The sequence below is a fragment of the Lontra canadensis genome, unplaced genomic scaffold (genome assembly GCF_010015895.1).
Source record: "Lontra canadensis isolate GAN:19392208 unplaced genomic scaffold, GSC_riverotter_1.0 scaffold6, whole genome shotgun sequence".
NCBI classification, from domain to species: Eukaryota; Metazoa; Chordata; class Mammalia; order Carnivora; family Mustelidae; genus Lontra; species Lontra canadensis.
Genome location: NW_022631000.1, coordinates 25,410,983 through 25,434,093, shown reverse-complemented (window position 1 = coordinate 25,434,093; position 23,111 = coordinate 25,410,983). Strand labels below are relative to the sequence as shown.

At 32.1% G+C, this 23,111-nt stretch overlaps 1 protein-coding gene across 2 annotated transcripts in view; it reads left to right on the top strand.

The window, feature by feature from the left end:
* The window catches only part of PLOD2 (procollagen-lysine,2-oxoglutarate 5-dioxygenase 2), a 94,708-nt gene extending 72,388 nt beyond the window's left edge, over window positions 1-22,320 (top strand). Inside the window, exons 9-20 of one of the 2 annotated variants that reach the window (XM_032852425.1) lie at window positions 1,295-1,420; window positions 3,083-3,204; window positions 6,431-6,535; window positions 10,284-10,409; window positions 12,891-13,032; window positions 14,195-14,257; window positions 15,282-15,395; window positions 18,285-18,350; window positions 19,395-19,499; window positions 20,661-20,807; window positions 20,924-21,049; window positions 21,223-22,320. In XM_032852425.1, coding sequence (XP_032708316.1) covers window positions 1,295-1,420; window positions 3,083-3,204; window positions 6,431-6,535; window positions 10,284-10,409; window positions 12,891-13,032; window positions 14,195-14,257; window positions 15,282-15,395; window positions 18,285-18,350; window positions 19,395-19,499; window positions 20,661-20,807; window positions 20,924-21,049; window positions 21,223-21,378 — 1,398 coding nt within the window. In that variant the 3' untranslated portion in view covers window positions 21,379-22,320. The remainder of the gene's footprint in view (window positions 1-1,294; window positions 1,421-3,082; window positions 3,205-6,430; window positions 6,536-10,283; window positions 10,410-12,890; window positions 13,033-14,194; window positions 14,258-15,281; window positions 15,396-18,284; window positions 18,351-19,394; window positions 19,500-20,660; window positions 20,808-20,923; window positions 21,050-21,222) is intronic. The other variant, XM_032852426.1, reaches the window with a different exon arrangement.
* The last annotated feature ends 791 nt before the right edge of the window (window positions 22,321-23,111 follow it).

Genomic DNA, 23,111 nt, shown 5'->3' with positions numbered 1-23,111 from the left:
ATTAATAACCTCATCTTTACCTACTAATTACGAATTCTGAGTTGCTTAATTTCTGTAAATCCCATTTTCCTCGTGTGGAATTTTGGAATAAGTAACTCTAAAGTTATTATGAAATGTATTATTTCATTTAATAAGGGAGAGTTGTAATCTTCTTTTTACTTATTTCCCCTCTTAAACTGAGAACTCTTAGAGGGTAGATATTTTGTCTTTAGTTGTTTGTATTCTTTTATTCAGTAATAAATATTTGGGTGAGTGAATAAATTGATAAAGAAGTAACGATAGTATATAAGGTGTACTTCAGTGCAAACAAATATTAAGTTATGATCCAGGTAACAGAAATATATGAGGCATCCATCATGAAAAGATGGGAGAGGAGGTACCTAATTCAGTACAAACATATATATGATACTTCTAAAAATCTTTAATCTTTAAATTCAGGCTTTAAGACATGTTTTAAAAAGGCATTATAACAAAATCTTTCATATAGTTTTGATAATAACACTATTACATGGTCATTTACTTACATTTCGGTCTTCCCCAACCATTTGTAAATTTTTTAAGCCAGGAACGTTTTACTCCTTGTTGTAAGTGTTGCTCATCATAAGGATGAACAAATAATAATAACTACTTCAAGAGTTCTCATTGCAATGAATGAAAGATAAACTATCCTCTAAAACATAACCAAAAAGAATTCTTAAAAATCTATAGAAATAGATTTAACAAGATGAACTATGTTAGTGAAAGAAAATAGTTTTCTTATATATAATAATGAAGCAAAATAAAGTGCTATCCATAAAGGAGATAAAAGGAAATATTTAAAGATAGAGATAAAGGCTCAAGACCTCCATGATTGCTTTATCTGAGCTACAAATTAAACGCTGAATTTCCAAGCCATAGAAACCAAAAGGGAAACACAATTAGTATTCTGATTCTTAGATGAAGATGATAAGTAGATTCAGATCTGAAGGACATTTCTTTAAAAACTATCATAAAGGAAGCATTGAATGGTAGAGTAGGCAATTTCCTTTATTACTTTTATATAATAAATATGATAGTGAGTTTCCTCCTCAAACTTAAGTCATAATGTCAAGATATGATTGGGAAATCACTTTGATGGGGGCCATAGGAATGTATTCTAAATGTTAGACAATTGCCACGGGACAATTAAATTTAGCAGATTATGTTGAACTCATATTCCTAATATATTTTATGTTGTATTGATTAAGACTTAAATAGTATTTAGAGTACATCCACACTAGTAATAATTTGCTTTTATGTTTGCCATAAAACAAAGGTCCATCCAAATGTAACAATAGGAGTTTTTATCGAACAACCAACCCCTTTCCTACCTCGATTTCTGGACATATTGTTGACACTGGATTACCCAAAAGACGCACTTAAACTCTTTATTCATAACAAAGTAAGTATTTGAGAAATGAATATTTTATGTGAAAATTGTTTTTGATCTTCTTTGGAACTATTTGCTATTATTTATTTATGTCTCAAATAACCCATTGAGCTAAAAATACAGTGGAGAATTTGAGGGGTAATTACTTCCCAGTTTTTTAGGACCTAAGGACTTTAGAGTCTGGAAACTAGTATCACAATATTGGAGTGAGTTCCATGAAACCCAATTTTGTAGACCCAAAATAGTGGAATATCAGCTACTTTCATATGGCTCAGCTTAATATATAAGTGAAGAAATGCCAAAGGTCCTCATATTCCTTTGCCTTTGGGTTAGTTCTAGGACCTTTGATGGAACTGGTCATGAAATTGTTTGCAGTTTAAGTTAATACTGTGACATCAGAACTGAAAATAGCTTCCAGATATTGTATTGTTTTGATTAATCACACAATGGCATTCTCTTCCCCAAAGGATTTTGATACTGTCATTTCCTCCAAAAATAATCAGAACCTCCCCCAAACCTCCCACATATAATCTAAACTTAAAGACAGTTTTCCTCAATATTTTCCCATTTACTTGTCTCTTTCCAGTTAAAACAATTGACACTTAACATCTTCTAGAAAATTACAGTAACTATGAAGTATGCATTTTCTCTGTTTTGCCCAATGCTTTTTGTTTAATGTTGTTCTTTCCTCCTAATGTACATGTCAGCTTATCATTTGCCTTTTCCATAGAATATTTTAAATTTGCAGAAAACCAGCTAAAATTAGTTTAAAAGGTGAATCATTTAGCATTTGCTTCGTAAAATGTGTCATATTTATTTACATTGAAATGTTTTGTTTTTATATATTGTGTCATTATATTTATGTCATTCTCCTTTCATAGGACCTTGTGATGAGAGGGGATTTTGTCTTCTCTTTTTTTTATATATAAAATTAACTCTATGCAGCTTTTATGCTATAAGTAGTTTTAACAAACTGTGAAAATCTTTCAAATAACTTAGTGAAACAATACACAAAAAGCTCTGAAATGCTCTAATTTTGGACACACATAATCTTATCTAAATTTTAGCATAGTTGAATCATACTAATTTGATGAGTTTTATGTTCATGATTTCCTATTATATTTCCTTATCAACGGAGTTTTGTTAAACTTTACCTACTTTTTGTAAAAATACAATTTTATATATGACCATTTTTCTCTCTGGCTTCAGAGAGTGTTATAATACTTATTTTATAAAATATTATATTTATAACTTAGACTAATATCTATTAGGTTTAATAGACTTTTTTTTTGGATATTGGATGTTTTAAAGCACATGTCTGAAATTTTCAGTCTACAAGCCATTTTTCCTTCAAGCAGAAACATTTTGTAGCACTCAGGATTTAAATATTTCTTTAAGTACGTGTCCAGGAGTAGATGTTAGAAAAATCTTGTGTATCTTCTATTTATAAGATATTGATGTATACCTATTTTAGATTCTTCATGTGATATTTAGGTGACATTTAAATATAATGTGTTTGATATAGGTTATTTCATCTGTAATTGAGGGAATATGTTAATTGTGGAATTCACGACTTTGAATATGATGCCAAACCTACATATGAATACTTCTGAATATTTCAGTCATCCTATTGTCATTTCCACACTAATTTTCCATTTTTAAAATATATTACAGGAAGTTTATCATGAAAAGGACATCAAAGTATTTTTTGATAAAGCTAAACTTGAAATCAATACTATAAAAATAGTAGGACCAGAAGAAAATCTAAGTCAAGCTGAAGCCAGAAACATGGGAATGTATGTTTTAATCAATTTAAATTAAGTAATTGCTACTAAAGAAATGTGAAGAAAAACAACTTTTCTTCAAAATTAGTATCCTGAACTTGAGTATGTCAACTCTGTGTGTGTGTGTGTGTGTGTGTGTGTGTGTGTATACGCGTATGTACTTGTGTATGCTCATGAGCACACCTCTACTCTTACACTATATCTACATTTGTGTGTATTTACTTGTAAAAGGCAATGGAAATTACATACATAATACATATAGATATACATATATATAGAGAGAGAAAGATAGACAGGTATGGCTAAGAGTCAACATATTTAATCAAACTATTAATTGAACTGCAGATCAAGATTTAAAAACATACTCCAACAGGGGTGCCTGGCTGGCTCAGTCAGAAGAGCATATGACTCTTGATCTCTGGGTCATGAGTTTGAGCCTCATGTTGGGAGCAGAGATTACTTAAAATAAGATATTAAAAAAATACTTAGACAAATCAATAGTATGGTTGTGGTAGCAGTGATTTAAATGTTTACTATCTGAAGATTATGTGTGGTGAAAATGTGTGTTTCAGATTATGGGGTGTGAAGGGTATTCCTATTTTCTAGCCACCTACTAATCTAGATAAAACTATAACCCTCCAAAGAAAGTTTTAGGTTCTTTGTTTAGCCAGATCACTAGTAAAATTCTGGTTATAATAGAACAATCATTTTTCAGTGAATGTTAATTGAATATGCCGGCAGGGAGTTAAGAGCTGCTGAGAAAAAGGTGAATAAGTCATGTGACTTCTCTTCAGATGTTCTCATGTGTTGTGGAAGCTCACGGTACAGAGTGATGGGTAGTGCCTTGTGTGAGAATAAAGATAGAGGCAGGAAAACGGGCCTCAGAAAGACAAAACTAATGGTTCCATAATTTAGTCATTGGAGAGTACCCTGGATCCACATTTGGAACTTATTTTCTCTAAGTTTTTTTAATATACTCTGTTGTGTCTGGCTTCTTTGGCTCAGTACAGTGTATTTTCATTCACTCATGTCAATACAGTCATCAGCAACTCATTCTTTTCATCACTAAGACTGTCATATGAATATACCACAAATGATTTTATACTTACTGATTGATAGAATTAGATCATGTCCAGTTTGGAGCCACTTGAATAAGATTGCTAATGAAGACTCCTTATTAGAAGTGTATGTCTGTGTGTATGTGTGTACGTATTTTGCTTCAATATATTTTAGGAACATACCCCGGAGTAGACTAACTAGGGTGGAGGGTTAGAGTAAATGTATGTTTGACTTTATAAGAAACTGCTAAATAGTCCTCCAAACCATTATACCATTGTACACTCCTGACAGCAAGGTAGTTCAGACCACTGGCAGCTTCACATTTGTCAACAGTTATGTTGTCCATCTTTTTCATTTTAGCTACTCTATTGGGTAACAAAAATATCTTACTGTGATTCTAATTTAATTCCCTGACAACGAATTCCCTATTTGTATATTAATTGGCTATTTGTATGTATTCATTTGTGGAGTATCTGTTGAAGTCTTTTGTGCATTTTTGTTTACATTGGTTTGTCTTTTTTGTTGTTTATTTGTAGGAGTTCATTATATAATCTGTATACAAGGGGTGTGAATGATATTTTGTGAATATTTGCTCCATTCTGTGGCTTGATTTTTTACTTTTTTAACCATGTCTTTTGAGGAGAAGAAATTTGAATTTCAATAAAATTCCATTTCTCTCTCTCTTTTTTTTAAATTTTATGCTTTGTGCTTTTTGGGTTTATTTTCTATTTAAGAAATATTTTTTATTCCAATGTCATGAAAACATCCTTTGGAATTTTAAAAGCTTTATTGTTCTAGCATTTATGTTTAAGATGTTTCAATCTACAATTCATCCTGAATATATTTTTGTGTTTGGAGTGAAGTAGGAATCAAATTTTATTCTTTGCAAAAGGAATTCCAGTAGTTTCAACACTCCTTTTTATTTGAAGGCTTTCTTTTCCCATATAATTGACCAGGCTTTGGTCAAAAATCAATTTACTGAATATTTATGAACTATTGTGAACTCTCTACTGTCTTCTGTTGATCTTAGATCGATGCCCCACTTTATTACCAGGGATTTATATTAATCTTGAAATCAAGCAGTATAATTCCTTCAGTTTTTATTCCAAAATAATTTTGGCTATTTTATTTTTCTTTTATTTATGTATTTAATTGAGGTATAATTCACATATATTAGCTTTAGATGTACAACGTAATAATTCAATATTTGTATACATTTTGAAAAATGATCACCAAAATAAGTTTAGTTACCATCTATCATCATACATAATTACAAAACTTTAAAAAAATTGTCTCTATTTCTTTGCACAAAGTTTTAGCAAAGTTTCCTCTCTGCTGATTTATATGACAGTTGTGTAGAAACAAATGTGGAATAGGGATACATACTGACAAGGGTGGAAATTGGTAACTAGGATTAGCAGTGAGGGAGTGGAGCTCAAAAGGCGAGAGCCCCAAATGTAGAAACCATTAATACTTGGAAGCATCCTGTATACCAAAAGTTGTTCTTTCCTTCTTGTTCCTGATGATAATGCTACAGATTCTACCAAGACTCTACGAAGAAAAACATATATCATAATCCATGACCCCTGATAAGAAGCAGGGGAGTAAATTTCTTAGAAAGAATTCCATGCAAATCAAGTTTAAAAAGTATTGATAATACACATTTGTATCTCCGAGTTATTTGTATATCTAAATATCTAGGTATCAATTATCAGCAATAATACATTTGTATCTCCAAGTTTCACTTAAAACTGAGTTGTTGAATAAGCGAGATTTTGCACTGTGTGTATGTGTATGTGTGCAAAAAACATTTTGATTTGTGAAAAAAAGTTGTTGATAAATGTATTGAGATAAACTATGTTTCCTTTTAGAGAGGTCTAAGTACTAACTTCTAAATTGCCATTCTGACTGGGTCTTTTATGCCTTAAACTTTTTAGTAGCTTGAAAATGTATTATACTTGACCTAAAATTTTTAGTGTTGATCTCCATATGAATATCTATGTTGATAAACTGACCATTTTGAAATCTAAGACAATATTTATCCCTTTGGAGACTGTCTTACTATTTTGATTAGAAGAATATGGTAGAGAAACTTTATTTTATATATAAGCTTTATGTTGACATTTTTCAACTAGCAACTATTTGTTTTATCTAATTCTTATTTCTTTTTCAATGTTAGGGATTTTTGCCGTCAGGATGAAAATTGTGATTATTATTTTAGTATGGATGCAGATGTTGTTTTGACAAATCCAAGGACCTTAAAAATTTTGATTGAACAAAACAGGTACTGCATAAGATTCATTGTCAATTTATTTTTAAAATGATAATCATTTTCTGTGTCTATGTGGACACACTATGCTTACATACCTGTGTTTAGTGAATTAAGGGAAATCACATGAAGTTATTTTCTGTGCATTACAAACTTAAAATTCTGATAAGTTTTCTTTTAAAGAAGTTAAATAGAAAACAACCTAATGAAAATTAGAAGTATTTAATATTAGTTACAACCACAAATGCAATGTTTATCAATTATATTTGACCTATTTTTCTGTTAAAAGTAATGTGAAATCATGATATATCTGTAAATTTGGAATCTTTAAATTATCTGTACATATTTTTGAAGTAGAATTTCATAAAACTTATGACCTAAAAAGTTACTGCAAACAGAGACCTAAGTTCTTAGAATTTGAAAGAAATTTCAGAGATCCGTGATTTTATTTAGTACTGAACTAGTAATTATTACTCGGCAGTGACTGTTTTTATTTAATGAAATTGAAGTGTGAAAAAATCATCTATATCAGCTTATCATGCTATTAATCATTATTTATTATATTACACCTATTGCTACTAGTAGTCATTAATCCTCCTACTAATAGCCCACCTTTAATGAGTGCTTACTAAATGCCAGGTATTGTTTTTAAGTATGTTTACATATATTAATGCAATTATTTCTCTTAGCAAATAGAATGGTTAGCAGTGAAATGTTAGAATTACTGTTTTTATTTTGCTGACTAAAATATATGAGAAATCTGTTATGCTGTACTAATCTCCTCTATATGTCATGATTTGCCAGTTTGAGAATTCAGTTATTACTTCAAAATCTAAGACCGTTTAGTATTAATCTGTATATACAGCCCCACTGTATATCTATAAATTGCAAGCAATTTTTCAAAACATATAAATAATGCTTTGATCCTTAAGTAAGGAAGAACAGCCTACCTTAGAGATATGGGATTGAGTTGCAATTTGTGACTCTTAAAACCTAGCGGAATTCAGTAATATTTTCTTGAATTTGCACTGTTAATTGCCTCTTAATTTGATTTAAATTCAATATTATGGAATGTACAATTTTTATTTTTTATTTTTAAAGATTTTATTTATTTATTTGTCAGAGAGAGGGAGAGAGAGCACAAGCAGGGGGAGCAGCAAGCAGAGCAGGCAGTGGAAGAAGCAGGTTCCCTGCTGAGCAAGGAGCCCATGGGGGACTCAATCCTAGGACCCTGGGATCATGAACTGAGCCGAAGGCAGTCGCTTAGCTGACTGAGCCACCCAGGCATCCCTGGAATGTACATTTTTTAGATAATACTTAATATGTTTTTATTATATGACACTTTTGCAGGTACTTATTCTTACAGTGAACCATTTAATGAATTCATATTATGTATTTAACATATATATATCCCTTTAATGTTAATCTAATGTTTTAAACCTTGTAAAAAAAAAAAAAATTCCTTCATAAGTAACTCAACTGCCCTCTGGGGCCATTGCCCTTGAAAGGCCAATAAAACTTAGGATATTTTTCCAATTCCATAAATTTCTGTTACTGATCAAATGTTTAGGTTCATATGATACTTATGGTTCTTGCTTCTGTATCCAAGCATATAGTTTTCGTAAAGAATTTGCACACAACAAAAATTTGTGAGATTTAGCAGACTTGACTGAAGGTTAGAGGAACAAGGGATGGATCGCATCTTAGGTCATGTAGCTTTCCAGCATTTCATCAGCTCTCTTTTCCCATCTCCCCTATTCACTGTCTTACTCCAGATTTTACTCCTTCAGTAATGTAGTGTAATTCATCATCCCCCACTGCTATTCTGATAAAGTAGTTCCCCCTTAACCAACAGGGGATACGTTCCAAGACCTCCATTGGATGCCGGAAACCACAGATAATTCCAAACTCTATATACACTACGTTTTTTTCCTATACTTACAGACCTGCAATAAAGTTTAATTTATAAATTGCTCACATAAGAGATTAACAGCAATAATAAAAATAGAACAGTTATAACAAGATACTGTAATAAAAGTTATGTGGATGCGATCTCTCTCAAAATATCCTTTTGTTCTGTACTCATGCTTCTTTTGATGATGTGAGATGATAAAATGCCAGTGTGAGGAGATGAAGGGAGGTGAATGACACAGGCAGTGTGACTTAGTATTAAGCTACTGTTGATCTGATGATTCATCAGAAGAAGTCATCTGCTTCTGGACCATGGTTGGCCCTGGGTAATAGAAACCATGGAAAGTGACACCATGGATGAGGGGCTTTACTGTATTTCAGCACTCAAAACGTTGAGGGGTGCCTGGGTGGTGGCTCAGTTGGTAAGCGTCTGCCTTTGGCTTGGGTGGTGATCCCAGGGTCCTGGGATGGAGCAGGCTCCCTGCTCTGTGGGAAGCCTGCTTCTCCCTCTCCCACTCCCCCTACTTCTGTTCTTTCTCTCGCTGTGTATCTCTCTGTTAAATAAATAAATAAATAGAATATTTTGAAGGAAAAAAAAAACAAAAACAAAACAGAACGTTGAGGCACACTTAAGATGGATTTTGAGTTCCATTTCTTTGCCCAACCTTCTTTGGAAGGCAGCTGGGATTATAAATTACAAGATTTGTTTTTCTAGTATATATTCGATCTTATCAGTTATCACTATTGAATTATTCCTTAAATTAACATAATATGTAAATTCTAATTTATATTATCATTTCTAATATTATAGATATTCTAAACAAAACAACATTTAAATGTTTCTGGTTAACATTTCCTTTTAATAGGAACCAGGAAAAATAACGAAAATCACTATTTTGAATGATAAGTATTTACAAACTATGTTTCACTTTTCTGTAGGTAAGGGAAAAAGCACCCCTGGTGCTCACAGGACTGGAGTATAGGTTTTTTGTGGCAAATACCTGGTTCATAAACTTCCTCATGGAAGAGTTGGGTGAGCTTTTCTTAAAAATTGACACCACTATAATTTACTTTGTTTTTAAAATAATTCTAGAAGAATCTCAGAATTACCTCATTTGGAAAGTGTTGACACATTATAAATCAGATTTTCCTAAGAAAAAAATCTGACATATTTTGAATTTGTAACATGTGCTTGTCTCAAAGGAACTGGTAGGTAGTCAGACAGGGTGCTATGGCAATTACCCTCTGTCTTGTTTTTTTTAAGTAGTTGAAGGGACAGAAGAATGTCCAGTATTGCCAGGACTAGCACAACCCATTTTAAAAGTTTAAAAAAAAAGGAAACATACTTTAAAGTAATTCAGGACTTAACTTTAGGAAAACTGGCCTATTTACAAATATCTCAGCTCATCGTTATGCATTTTTTTATTCAACAAATATTTATTGGTACTTCAATGCACGAGGGATTGTTATGTCTTCTCAATGACAATGAAAATATTTTACTTCATTTTGTATAATTTCTGAAATGCTTAAAATAATTAAATAATTAAGGTAATTTGACTTAGTTGGATATAAGTACTTTTAAAAGTCATTTTTATGCTTTCATTAGCATTTTCAATTACTTTGCCTTTCTTGTTACTCTTAAGTAACATCATTGAAAATCAGCAGTGTGCTTATTTAAGAAAAAGTGGAAATTCCTGTTTCTCTTTTATTTTACTTTTTTTTTGAGCTCATTACATAGGTATTAAATGAACTTTAGTGTTGCATGTATCGTGCTAAGCCCAAAACAAAATTCTGTGGTAATTTAAGAATAAATAATTACTTGGATTTGTTTTTCTTTTCACGCTGTCTTTAGAAAGATCATTGCTCCTCTCGTAACTCGTCATGGAAAGCTGTGGTCCAACTTCTGGGGAGCCTTGAGTCCTGATGGATACTATGCTCGATCTGAAGATTATGTGGATATTGTTCAAGGGAATAGAGTGTAAGTTACTTGGTCAGTCTTTTAATGTAAAGTGCCATAATCTCTAAATGTGGTCTTGTTCACATTACCTAAGGTTTTTTTCCTCTTTTCTTCATGATTAGTGGAAATCTGAAAACCTGGAGACCACTTGGGATCCTGAAATACTAGTGTAAAATAATATTACAAAAATCTGTCATTGAAGTTCTAAATCTTCACAGAACAAACTTAACTGTTGTGGAAAATACTAAGAGATACTGCATGGTAGGTGGGAGTAGCCATGAGACAGTGTCAGAAGACTAATATTATTTAATTAAAAGTTTAGAAAAGGAATTTCATTTAGCTTATCTATTGGCATGATGAAGCCAGGATGACAGTTGTTTTGATGGCTTTTAAAATTTACAAGTGAACAGCCACCCCACCCCACCCCCCCACCCCCGCCCCGTTGCTCAGTCGTTAAGCCTCTGCCTTGGCTCAATTCATGATCCCAGGAGCCTGGTATCAAGCCCCGCACTGGTAGAAGGGGGGATGGGTCCCTGTTCAGCAGGAAGCCTGCTTCTCCCTCTCCCACTCCCCCTGCTTGTATTCCCTCTCTTGCTGTCTCTCTCCCTTCAAATAAAGACATAAAATTTTAAAAAATTTAAAAAAACATTACAAGTGAACAAACAAAATCAATACCAAAAGCAATGATTTACCTTATAACATTTCCTACTGCAAGAGTTTTCTATGTAACATAGCTAATATTCTGCTTTAAAGATCAAATTCTTCACCAATCTGATTTCCATTTCTAGAGTTTGAAAAGAATATACTTGCTACCAAGTGTATACGTGATTGATATTTATTTCAGAGACAACAGTTGATATGTTTTAGACTAAAAAATAATCAGAATTGAGATAATTTTTTTTTTGCTAAGGTAGTAATAAAGTGGAATGTTGTCCTTTTTCTTCATATAGATGATGAACCAGAGTGACTGAGATGTTAAAGGCTTTGCCTAATTTCTCAGATATATCAGCCCAATTAAAAAAGGAAAACATTCTTTCATGACTAAAGATATGTGCCTCTAAATTTAGAATAAGAACCCCACATACTTTTTGATGAATATTTGAGTATTAAAAAGATGTTTTATTTGTGAAAATAGTAATAGTAGATTTGAATAATACGATAAAAGCTTTTTTTTAGCTGCAATTAAGAAGCATGGTAGCTGAGAAAAGACAGTTCAGATCATACTCTGTTGTTTCAAAATATTTGATTGTCTCTGGGATGATTTGTGTAGACAAAATGCCTGATATTGTCTGTGGGTATAACCAAAATAAGTAAGGGTTTACAGAAGTAGAATATAGAATTAATGTTTCCTTAAAGTTGCTTTAGGTGCTGGTGATATTTTGTACAGTCTCCTGTCACTGTTGTTTAAAGTATAAGGAAAAGAATATGGGAGAAGTTTTTGATGTAGTTAATACAAAAATGCACTTCATGTCCAAAAGCTACATGAAGGAATGACATCTTATGACATGTATGCACACGGGTATGCGTGTCTGTGTGTGTTTCTTCAAAACTGAGATACTGCATACTCTGCCAGTGACAAATTTCTGAGTTCAGATGATACATTGTGTATCTTTTATGGCTATTTCCCTTGAGGTTCATCTAGCAAAACTAAAGGAAATCATATTCGTTTTAATATCTAACTACATTTCCTTGGTCAAAATCTTTCCTTTCTGTTACCTAAAAGCAACAGGCCTATATGTCTTTCGGTGAAACCTACTCACTAGTCTTAGGAAATGAGTCATGTTTAGAGTAAAAAGACAAATGTGGGGAAGAATGAAGGACAAAATAAAGTATCTCCCACCCCTCACGTACTTCTAGCTCTATTTCTTCATATCTTCTCTTTCTCAAGAAATCTGAGATAGTTTAGTGAATTTCAAAAGAATATATTTTAGGAGAAGTTTAGGCTCTACTCAGTGGTGTGCTGGTAAGGGTCTAACAACTGGATCTTGGGGTTGAGGGTTGCCCTGATTTGTAGTGTTTGCCCATTTCTGTGGCGTAAATGCTTCTGCCATAACTGATTTCAAGCTTCCAAGAAGAAGTCATTGAGCATAGCTAAGTGCTCTGGGGAGTCAGTGTGAGCTAGTTCTAGCACACCACAGGTTGTATGTGATTATTTTTGCTGTCAAACTGCTTGATCCTAAATGGAAGCTCTTTCTGTATAACAGAATATTATACTTTTATAAATGAAGTGAAAGATTGTAGCCAAAATGCTAAACAGATAACCCTAAAATGAAGTTTATGTAGGGAGATAGTGATTTATTGTGTGGTATATAGTAAGTAATGTCATCTATGTGTGTCTATGTTACATATCATTACATGTGTTTGCATTTGCATGTAATTTGATTCAATGCTTTATATATACAAAATTTAAAACATAAAAGGCATTTGTTTTGAGAACATAAAAATAAAACTTTAAATATTTTTTATTTGTGGTATTTTGGAATGTCTTGTCTTTACTTTCAGAGGGATATGGAATGTCCCATACATGGCTAATGTATACTTAATTAAGGGAAAGACGCTTCGATCAGAGATGAATGAAAGGAACTATTTTGTTCGTGATAAATTGGATCCTGATATGGCTCTGTGCCGAAATGCTAGAGAAATGGTAGGGTATACAATGATGGCTTGCATGAATGTTCTTATAAAATGGCTTGCTTTACCAGTTGATGTGTCATTGTGTTTTGATGCCCCTTTTCTTTTCTAATTTGTAAGTACTTGCCAATTTTTTTGGTTCCATATTGAAAAATTGGGAGCAGTTATGGAGATAATTTGTGAACATTTACCTGTAGAAATAGCTTGGAAAATATTAGGTTCTGTGCTTAGGCTAATTCATAAACAACAGAAAGATTTCAGTCATAAACATGGATTTGTTACAAATCAGTTGGCATTTTTAACCAGCTGAGCCACCCAGGTGCCCATTAAATCAGTTTGCATTTTTAGGACTTCATCTTCACTTCCATTTGAAATTTTATAGTGGAAAACTGACCCAGGGTGAAATAATCATTTACACATTTAAGAAGAACAGACTTTTGTTCTGAAATCAATGTCAATTCTCTTTATTATTATAAACTGCACACTCTTCAAGGCAGTTCTTTACCACTGAACTGAGAGAGGGATTGGGATATGTAGTATATTTCATCTGTGTGAAAAGTAATGATACATTGCTATTCTACAAATGTACTTTCATTTTAAAACTTCAGTGATTATAGAAAATAGTCTGTTTTTCAAAATGTGTAAATGTTTTAAAACATGTTTCTATAATTTTTTATTTTAGAAGTGATTGGGTTATTTTACTCAAATTTATATAAGCAGATGTGATTTGGGGAAAAATCAGAGAAGTTGGCAAATATTTCTTTCCTGTTTAATAAGGCATGTATTGTTTGAGTATATTTGTTTTTCCCACAAACCTATGTGCATCGTTATATCGAGTATCTTTAGTACTTGTGATTGTAATTTGTGCTCATGTTCTGCTAATTTGACTCAACAGCGCATCCTGGAATGGCCTCTCTTACACATTTTTTCCTTTGTCTTAATTTTGTGTCTAATGACAATTCTACTAAGGAATGAGCTTGGATTTATGTTTGACCAAAAAAGGGGGGAGGGGCTGGAGTTGTTTCTTTGTGTGCGCTATAAGCTTTGCTTGTTATGCATGTTGTCTATGAAGGACATTCAGAATGTCAGCTTTTGATCAAGGGCTGTTAATGTAAGATTACCTGAGAGAGTGTGGGTGTGCAGGTCAACTTACCCAATGCTTCTCTTCATTTTAGACTTTACAAAGGGAAAAAGACTCCCCTACTCCGGAAACATTCCAAATGCTCAGCCCCCCAAAGGTGTTATTTTTATTTATTTTTATTTGTTTTTGTTTATTTAATTAATACTAGATATGGTATATTGCCTACCAGTAAAGTTTCTTTAAGAGTCTTCTTTCCATTTAGCCCAGTAAAATGTTGGTATTCATTGGTTCTTAATTTGTATAATTTGTATATGTGTGTGTATGTTTTGTGTGTTGGGGTATCATAATTGTGATATTCAACTCTTAGTTCTTTGGGCCAATTCATATTTTGTGGTTGACGAATGAGAAAGTTAAACCCAAATCCCTTTTACTATTTTTTCTAGTTTTTTTTTTGTTTTGTTTTGTTTTTAAGGGGGAGAAAACATAGGAGTAAGTATAAAGTACATCTTGACTACAATGAGATTGGGGTACTCTTCATTATTTTTATATTTTATTAATAACTAACCCTTTTATCATTAAAACAGGTACAAAAAGAAACAAACTTACCATAGTGGGGTTTGCCACATTTATTTGGTCTGGGGCAAGGGAATGAGACTGGTTTTCTTTATCTGCCTTTAATGAATAAGTAATTTCTATGTTCAGTTTTTAAATGTAAGGGCAATAAAAAGAATGACATAGTCTGATGAAATAATACTGACATTTGAATTCTTGTTTAAAAAATATGACATTTTCTTTGAAAGGGAAAGAAGCCAAAAGAGGTACAATTCATTGCACTTTGGTGTCTCAAAAATATTTCTGCTTTCAAACAGGATTTTTTCCCTTGATGTCTACATCTAGGATCAATGAGAAAGGGACAAAAACAGTCATTTTTCCTCTTCTTTTTTTCAGTTGAGTGTCAGTGCTATCAATTAGCTTTATGTGGTGTCTGAATCCATAATTAATAAAAATGTTATTTCTTTTATTTTAAATCATGCATGTTTTATATGAAAAATAAAAATGCATGTTCAGGAATGAGAGATGAAAGTTGAAATTAATATCTCATTTATATTTTTCCTATGGTTAAGTTTATTTTCTTGTGTTTTCCTGTAAGATTGTTAATACTGTTATTCTTTGGCACATAGGGTGTATTTATGTACATTTCTAATAGACATGAATTTGGAAGACTTTTATCAACTGCTAATTACAATATTTCCCATTATAACAATGACCTCTGGCAGATTTTTGAAAATCCTGTGGTAAGTATTTCATACTCAACTTCACTCATTTCTTCTTTTCCTATAACTCTAAATGGATATAAATCAGTTGGGTTAATAATATGAAAATGTGGTAAGAGGCTTTAAAGAGGTTTAAAGTTTAAAAAGCAGCTTAAGAAATATAATTAATTGTGCCTTTTAAAAAAAATAATTTAAAATATTATTATTTATATTATTCTTTAAAAGATGCAATTATATTTCTTGACCAAGAATTTTAAAATTTTTAAAAATTTTTCTTTTTTTTCTTCTTTTTTTAAACTTTTTGTAATAATTTATTCTTTGGTCTTTCCCAAGAATTTTTTTTTTATATTATATTTGTTTATTTGACAGAGAGAGATCACAAGTAGACAGGAAGGCAGAGAGAGAGAGGGAGAAGCAGGCTCCCCACTCAACAGAGAGCCCGATGCGGGGCTCCATTTTAGGACCCTGAGATCATGACCTGAGCTGAAGGCAGATGCTTAACCCACTGAGCCACCCAGGCACCCCCCAAGAATTTTTTTTTTTTTTTACTTAAGACATATATTAGGTGTGGGTAAAAGAATTATCAGTTTCTATGGTTTTTCTCAATACTTCTATTTTATATATTCAAAAGCATTATAAAATTTTTAATTATAATTTCAGAAAAACTGTTTACAAGTAGCTCACATATGACAATATTATGTTTTGATTTTCAAGAAGAGAATTCAAGAAGTTAGTATGGGGACATACATTTTATTTTATCATTTTATTTATTTTTTAATAACAAGTTCGTGAATGTATGCCAAAGACAGCCAGAGAAGATTGCAGAATAAGGGGATTCAGCATATATCAAAAGTTTGAGGTTGAAGAAATTATTACCTTCTAACTCTAAAATTATTTAGTATCTTAAAGATTTGAATCGTACAAGAATTCCCTCCTTTTTTGTTTTGTTTTATGGGAGCCTATTTTTGTCAATTTGGAACATTTATTCAAGTGAAAATACTCTCTTTAGTAATCATCTCTGTAATGCTACTGTTCATGGTTTTCCCATTTTCCATAGTAAAAATTTTAAATTGCAAAGACTCTAGCCACCTGGTCAGAATTATCTTTTATTTTGTAGGAGTAGTTGACATCCAGGTATAGTAAATTTAGTGGTCTCTGAAGACTCTCTTCAATAGAAAAAGAATGTCTTTTGACATTTTTGTATTTTAAAAGTTTTTTTCATATCATCTTAGCTATATATCTTAATCTTTCACAGGAGTGTAATTTAAAAAAAAAAGGCTTTTTAAAATGGTGAGGATGGAATTACATATTTTACTTTGGCACTGAGTCTCTTGGTTATTTTGAGGAATAGAATTATTTCTTGGGTAGTATTAGTTCCTGAAAAAATGTCCCAAATTATATCCTAAATTGTAGACATTTGTGTCAGAATTCATATCTTTGGAGAATATGAAAGGAAAACATCAGAAATAAGTAGGAACTGCTTTTCTTTCCATGGCTTTGTTTTGTTTTGGTAAATTAGCCTGATGGTTAATGCCTTCTGAGGGATGTCCCATAGCAAACTATTTGACTATTGTCCTATTATCAGAATTTCTAAGCAATGAGTAAAGTCACAGTTTGTTTAATGATACTTGAAAGGTAGCCTAAAATGAGAAGTTAATGCCTTACTGTAAGATCTTAGGGTTTTTTTTCCTTCTACTCCAAAAAAATCAATAATGATGCATAGGAAAAAAATACTTAAAGATTCTGAAATGTTATGAATGACTGTTTTTTTCTAATTTCCCACCATATTTTGGAATCAGAAAATAACCACTATTAAAGCGATTAATGACATAATGCAATAATTTGATTCTTCTAATTACATACTATGTATAAATGAAATGTACTAAAGAATTAGAAGATAACTTTGGTTCTTTCATATCAAAAATATCTGAGCTACATATAGGCAAAGATGTACAAAAGTAAGAATGGTGTATAAATTATCAGGGCCTCTCTGAAATCTGACCTCAAAAGATGTATTTCAGAGACATTTTCTGCAACATATTTTGTTTGGAATTATTTTGAGTCTATACCTCAGTTCTTCCCTCCTGGCTCCCTTTGTCTGTACTTGGTAAAGAGAAAATTAAAAGTTTGTTAAACATGTCTAAATACATTTAAGAAGAGATCTTTCTGGATACTAAATCACTCTATATTTTCATATATACCCTCTAAATATGTGGTTTTTAAATAAAACACTTGACCAAGGAAAAGGATTCCTTAGCTGATGTTGACAAAAATTGAGATATCTTAGTATGTGGTTCAGGTGTCATGTATCAAAGAGAAGAATCTGGTTCCTAAGTTAGCATGAAGAGAAGCTATTTCTCAATGTATGGTTCTATACCTTAATTTCAGTAATTAAAAGAAATGAAAATGTTAGTAATGCGTGATCATTCTTTGTTACATATTAAAAACTTAAGTGAAGAGAAAATTTTGAAATAATTTTTAAAATCAAAATTATTTTAGAGTAATTCACTACTAAAGTACATATAAGTAAGACTTTAGTTTATTAATTTGTTAATTTTGCTAGTATTTGTTGATAGGATTTTGTTATCATTAACTTTTAAGCACATATTTACCTATCCCTGTGTATATGCATAAAATACAGTATATAAATCTAATTGCTGTAAGATTACTCAGGTTTTAAAATCTTGAGGTATAACTTCATAAATAAAAATTTGATTTTTATAGAATGATGTGAGCATATGCAGACTCACGATGTTTAAAAACATAAACTGTGATTTCTGAAAATTCCTTTTTTGTCTAGTACACGTAGCCATTTTAAATGCTAAATTTAAAATGCATGATCTTTGGATTTTCTATTACTTATAAAAAGGTATTTGCTTTAATCTGTGCAATTAATTTTTTTTTTGATAGGACTGGAAGGAGAAGTATATAAACCGTGATTATTCAAAGATTTTCACCGAAAATATAGTTGAACAGGTTTGTATTAATAATTACTATGCTGTGTAAGGCACTTTTGCCTTGTTTTCCAGAAGGGAACAATATTAATGCAGTATGGCTTTAGCAGAGGATGTTGTGAAAGTACAGAAACCATCTTCTAGGTAAAAATCATGTCGCTTAATTACCAATGTTATAGCCTTAAGGGACATGTAGTTGTAAACATGTAGAACATGGAATTGAACAATAATTTTAAGATCTTACCCTTTTTTGGGGATGCTTCCAAATGTTGTATCTTTCTCAAACCACAGAAAATAAGGAACCCTTGGCAAATCTCTAGTGTAGGCCTCATTCATTAAGTTTATCTTTGAAAGAAATTAAACTTCAGGAGTCTTTTTTCAAAGATATTTAAAAAAAAAAAATGAACTCTAAATGTTCCAAACTGTTGCAAATAGCGTATTTCAGAGAATGTAAGGCATCTTTGATTCTGAGATGCTGCTATTTTGTGTACTGTGGGAAAGAATAAGAATACTGCCAATTAAACTAGGACACAACATTGTCTAGTCATTTAGAAATTTTTTATTTTATACATATTGGAAGAGCTAATTTAGGCTTATTAAGGTATAGATGTTATCACATGTCGTAGAGCCTTGTATACAAAATAACTTTCATTTCAATGGCAACTTGTAGTATAAATTATTTAGAAAACATTTCAAAGGGCAAGTCAACTCAAGTGCAACACCAGGTACGTGGGTGTGCGTACGTGCACACACACAGATGTACGCGTACACACAAGGTAAGGCAGACTGTAGCATTATAGCTGTATCAGTGGCTGCCTGGTCAAATGTGAGACTAAGATCTGTCTTAATTTTCAGATGTAAAATGCAAAAAAAGAAAAAAGTCTGAGCATTAAAGTAAAGCTACTATTATTTGTAACAGTAATGTCAGTAATATTGGCCAAACCTCTTAAAAAGGCATCTAAGTGAGATGAATATTGAATATTCCGTCCTGTTACTTTTGAAATGCCACTTACTACTTAAGAGACAAAAACTATTATTCTCTTCATGGTGATGCCTTGTTTTATAGCCTTGTCCCGATGTCTTTTGGTTTCCCATCTTTTCTGAAAAAGCCTGTGACGAATTGGTGGAAGAAATGGAGCATTATGGCCAGTGGTCTGGGGGGAAACATCATGTAAGTGGTAATTTCACACAAAGAACTATAATGTGTATGTGGGATAGACGCAGGGGTAAATGTATTTAGAGAGTTTAGAGGGGACATATCTATTTTGTGATGTATCTCTGACTCTTAGACCTAAATGCAAGGCTGACAAGGCTGGCTGAACTCTGATAGCATTTAATCTGTCTGGCCTCAGGTTGTCCTTTATGTATGTAATTACACTGGATGGTTTCTAAAGGTCAGTGTTTCTAGGCTGGAATGGTTAAGGTAATTTATGTCTATTGTGTGGTATTGGTCTTCTCCAGGGCCACTTCCTATTCTCTCCATTTTCACAGTGAGCTATAGTGGAAGTACCCAGACAAAGTTTATCTGGTTGACTGCCAAAGCTTTTTGTGGGTGTGTAAACATTGGTAGAAAAAATCTGTTTGAATGCCATCGGTGTAATTCAGTTTTGCATTTATATTCAGTGTCAAAGGCTTGGCAGGAAGTATTGCTGTTTTTGTTTCAGTGTGTTTCTTTTCCTCAGAGTGTCCACAGACGCCTGTTCCTTAACAATACCAAGGAATTCTAGGGGAATACTCTGGAATATTACTGCCTCTGCTCAACTTCATACTCTAGCTAGTCAACTGACCAGAGAGACAGAAGTTCAAAGTATGAGGAAGAACTTGAAGTCAGCAGGTTGTAGGATAATAGAAAGCAATCATGGAAGGACTTTGGGTATCATAAAATTGAAGTGGGGAACATAGCAGGGAAAGCTTGTTTTCAGTGGTAGGGGATTCAAAGGCAGACAAGCAGGATCTTTGTCGGTCAACTAGCTGAGACTGCCTGAAGGGTTACTATAAAAAACTAATTTTTTAGGAGGCATGGCAGGGCTTTGGAAATATGTTTTATTTACTTCATAGTCAGACCGCCCATATATATTAAGTCAGTAAAAAAGGAGTTTACTGACTCTGCCCAACTTTGCTTCATCATTGATACATTTGCAACGCCATGTTATATAACATGTTATATATATTATTTTGATAGTTTTGCAATTAAAGCAGATGGTACACCATAATTGAACAACTGTTATTTTTATTGTCTATTATGATCTCGTGGTTGAAAAAAAATCCAAGGTAATATAAATGTGAATTGCATGTGGACCACACTTTATGACATCATGAATGCTGTTTCTAGGATAGCCGTATATCTGGTGGTTATGAAAATGTCCCAACCGATGATATCCACATGAAACAAATTGATCTGGAGAATGTGTGGCTTCATTTTATCCGGGAGTTCATTGCGCCCGTTACACTGAAGGTCTTTGCAGGTTATTATACAAAGGTAGTTATCTTCCCATTCCTCCCCCCCCCAGTCTACCTCCTACTCGTTTTTACACAAATGCGCTATTTTACATTTTTATTGATAAACAAATCCATTGGTTTACTTTGCTTTCTTAGGGGTTTGCACTATTGAATTTTGTAGTAAAATACTCCCCTGAAAGACAGCGCTCTCTTCGCCCTCATCATGACGCTTCTACATTTACCATCAACATTGCACTCAATAACGTGGGAGAAGATTTTCAGGTAATTATGGCTTTGATTTTTTACATTTTGAAATCATAAATTTACGTTCACGAGAAGGCCTTTGCCTTATTTTTTTTTTTAAGATTCCAGTTAGATGGCATAATTTGAATTTTCTCAAAGATTAAAAATTAAACATAGTAAGCTGATACATTTATTTGTTCCATCTCTTTTAGGGAGGCGGATGCAAATTTCTAAGGTACAATTGCTCTATTGAATCACCCAGAAAAGGCTGGAGTTTTATGCATCCAGGGAGACTCACACATTTACATGAAGGACTTCCTGTTAAAAATGGAACAAGATACATTGCAGTGTCATTTATAGACCCCTAAGTTATTTGCTTTTCATTGAATTGAATTTTCTTTTGGAATGGACGAACATGTCTTTGAAGTTGTGCTTGAGAAGATGAGAGGAATATTTAAATAACTTCAACAGAACAACTTCACTTTGGGCCAAACGAAAAACTTTTTTGTAAAAAATTATTTGATATTTCTTAATGTCTGCTCTGAGCCTTAAAACATAGATTGAAGAAGAAAAGAAAGAGAAAGCAAAAACAAATATTTATTTCTATGCCTTACCGTCTCTGAGAATAACAACAGTTTTCTGGATTTGTGTTTCAGTTGATAAAATACTCAGCTATAAATGTACAAGTGACAAGAGACATAGTATTTTATTATTAAAAAAGCATGGGAAGGATTTTATTTATTAACATATGAACAAAATGAATATAAGTGAAAATTGGCAATTTTTGAAACATTGGAAAACTGGAGTTATAACTGAATTTGTATGCAACTAATTGTGTAAGTACTTTTTTGATGACCTATACAGATACCTTTTACAGTAGTTACTGAAGGAATACAAAGAGCAGTAAATATTACACAACGTTTTTCTTCACGAAACTTGGTACAGAATACAACTGAGGTTTAGAGCCAGTTGAAAATATTATTTAGATTGTTAGATTTTTTTTGTTACATTTGTATTAAAAATCAAACCCTATATTCCTTCAGATTAATTTTCCAAGGTGGATTATATTGAGTAGGTATTAGATTTAGGAAAGTTTTCAAGCCTTTTCGTTTTGCAGAGTATATCAAATATGAACTTAAGATCGCCAAGTGTCCTTAAGTCAAAACAGGCTTTTGATTTTAATTCTAGAAAATAATGAGGAAAAAGAAAATTTCACAAGATTACTAGTAGCATTTTATAGTTTTTTAAAAACTTTGTTAAGTACTTGAATTTTATATCAGGAAAATAAAGTTGGTGAGCCTTTTTTCTTCTCTTTGCCCCTTGTCTCCCTCATTATTCCTTTTTTAGAGAAGGTTATTTACCTTTTTGTCTTTCCAGCATAGTCTCCTTTTATCCTTCCTACTCTTTTTGTTACCTTTTCTTAATCCCATTTTTAAAAAATTCCCCAGCACAAAAAATTTGTGACTTGATTTTTCACCATTTCTCTGAGTGAGATTTAAATATACTTATTGTAGCTACTGTTTTTAATTTAAAGGTTAAACTTGAAAAAAAGTTCTAAGTCATGGTGCCAAAATTCATTTTTCTAACACTATGTGTTAGAAAATTATGAAAAATAAAATAATTTAAAATAAGTTTCTGTTGGTCTCTTTATTACTGGTGATTTATCTTTAGAAGAGAATGTATGATGGGAGTATCCTAAAAGAATATCTAGATGTAATAGGCTATGATTTTTTCATTTTGATTGGTATATTTACTAATATTATAACAATATTATAACTCTACTTATTGAATTATGAATTGAATTGTAATATCTTCAATCTCATAATGACTAGGGATTGATCTAATTTATTTTACAAGTGAAGAAATCGAGACAAAGCATTCATTCAATACATATTTATTCAGTGATGTATTTGTTTATTTATTTATTGACTCTTCAGATCACATTTATTAGGGGAATAATTTTTTTTTATTATGTTTAGTTAGCCAGCATATAGTACATATTGGTTTTTGATGTAGTGTTCACCGATTCATTAGCTGCGTGTAACACCCAGTGCTCATCACAACGCGTCCCCTCCTTAATACCCATCATCCAGTCACTGCA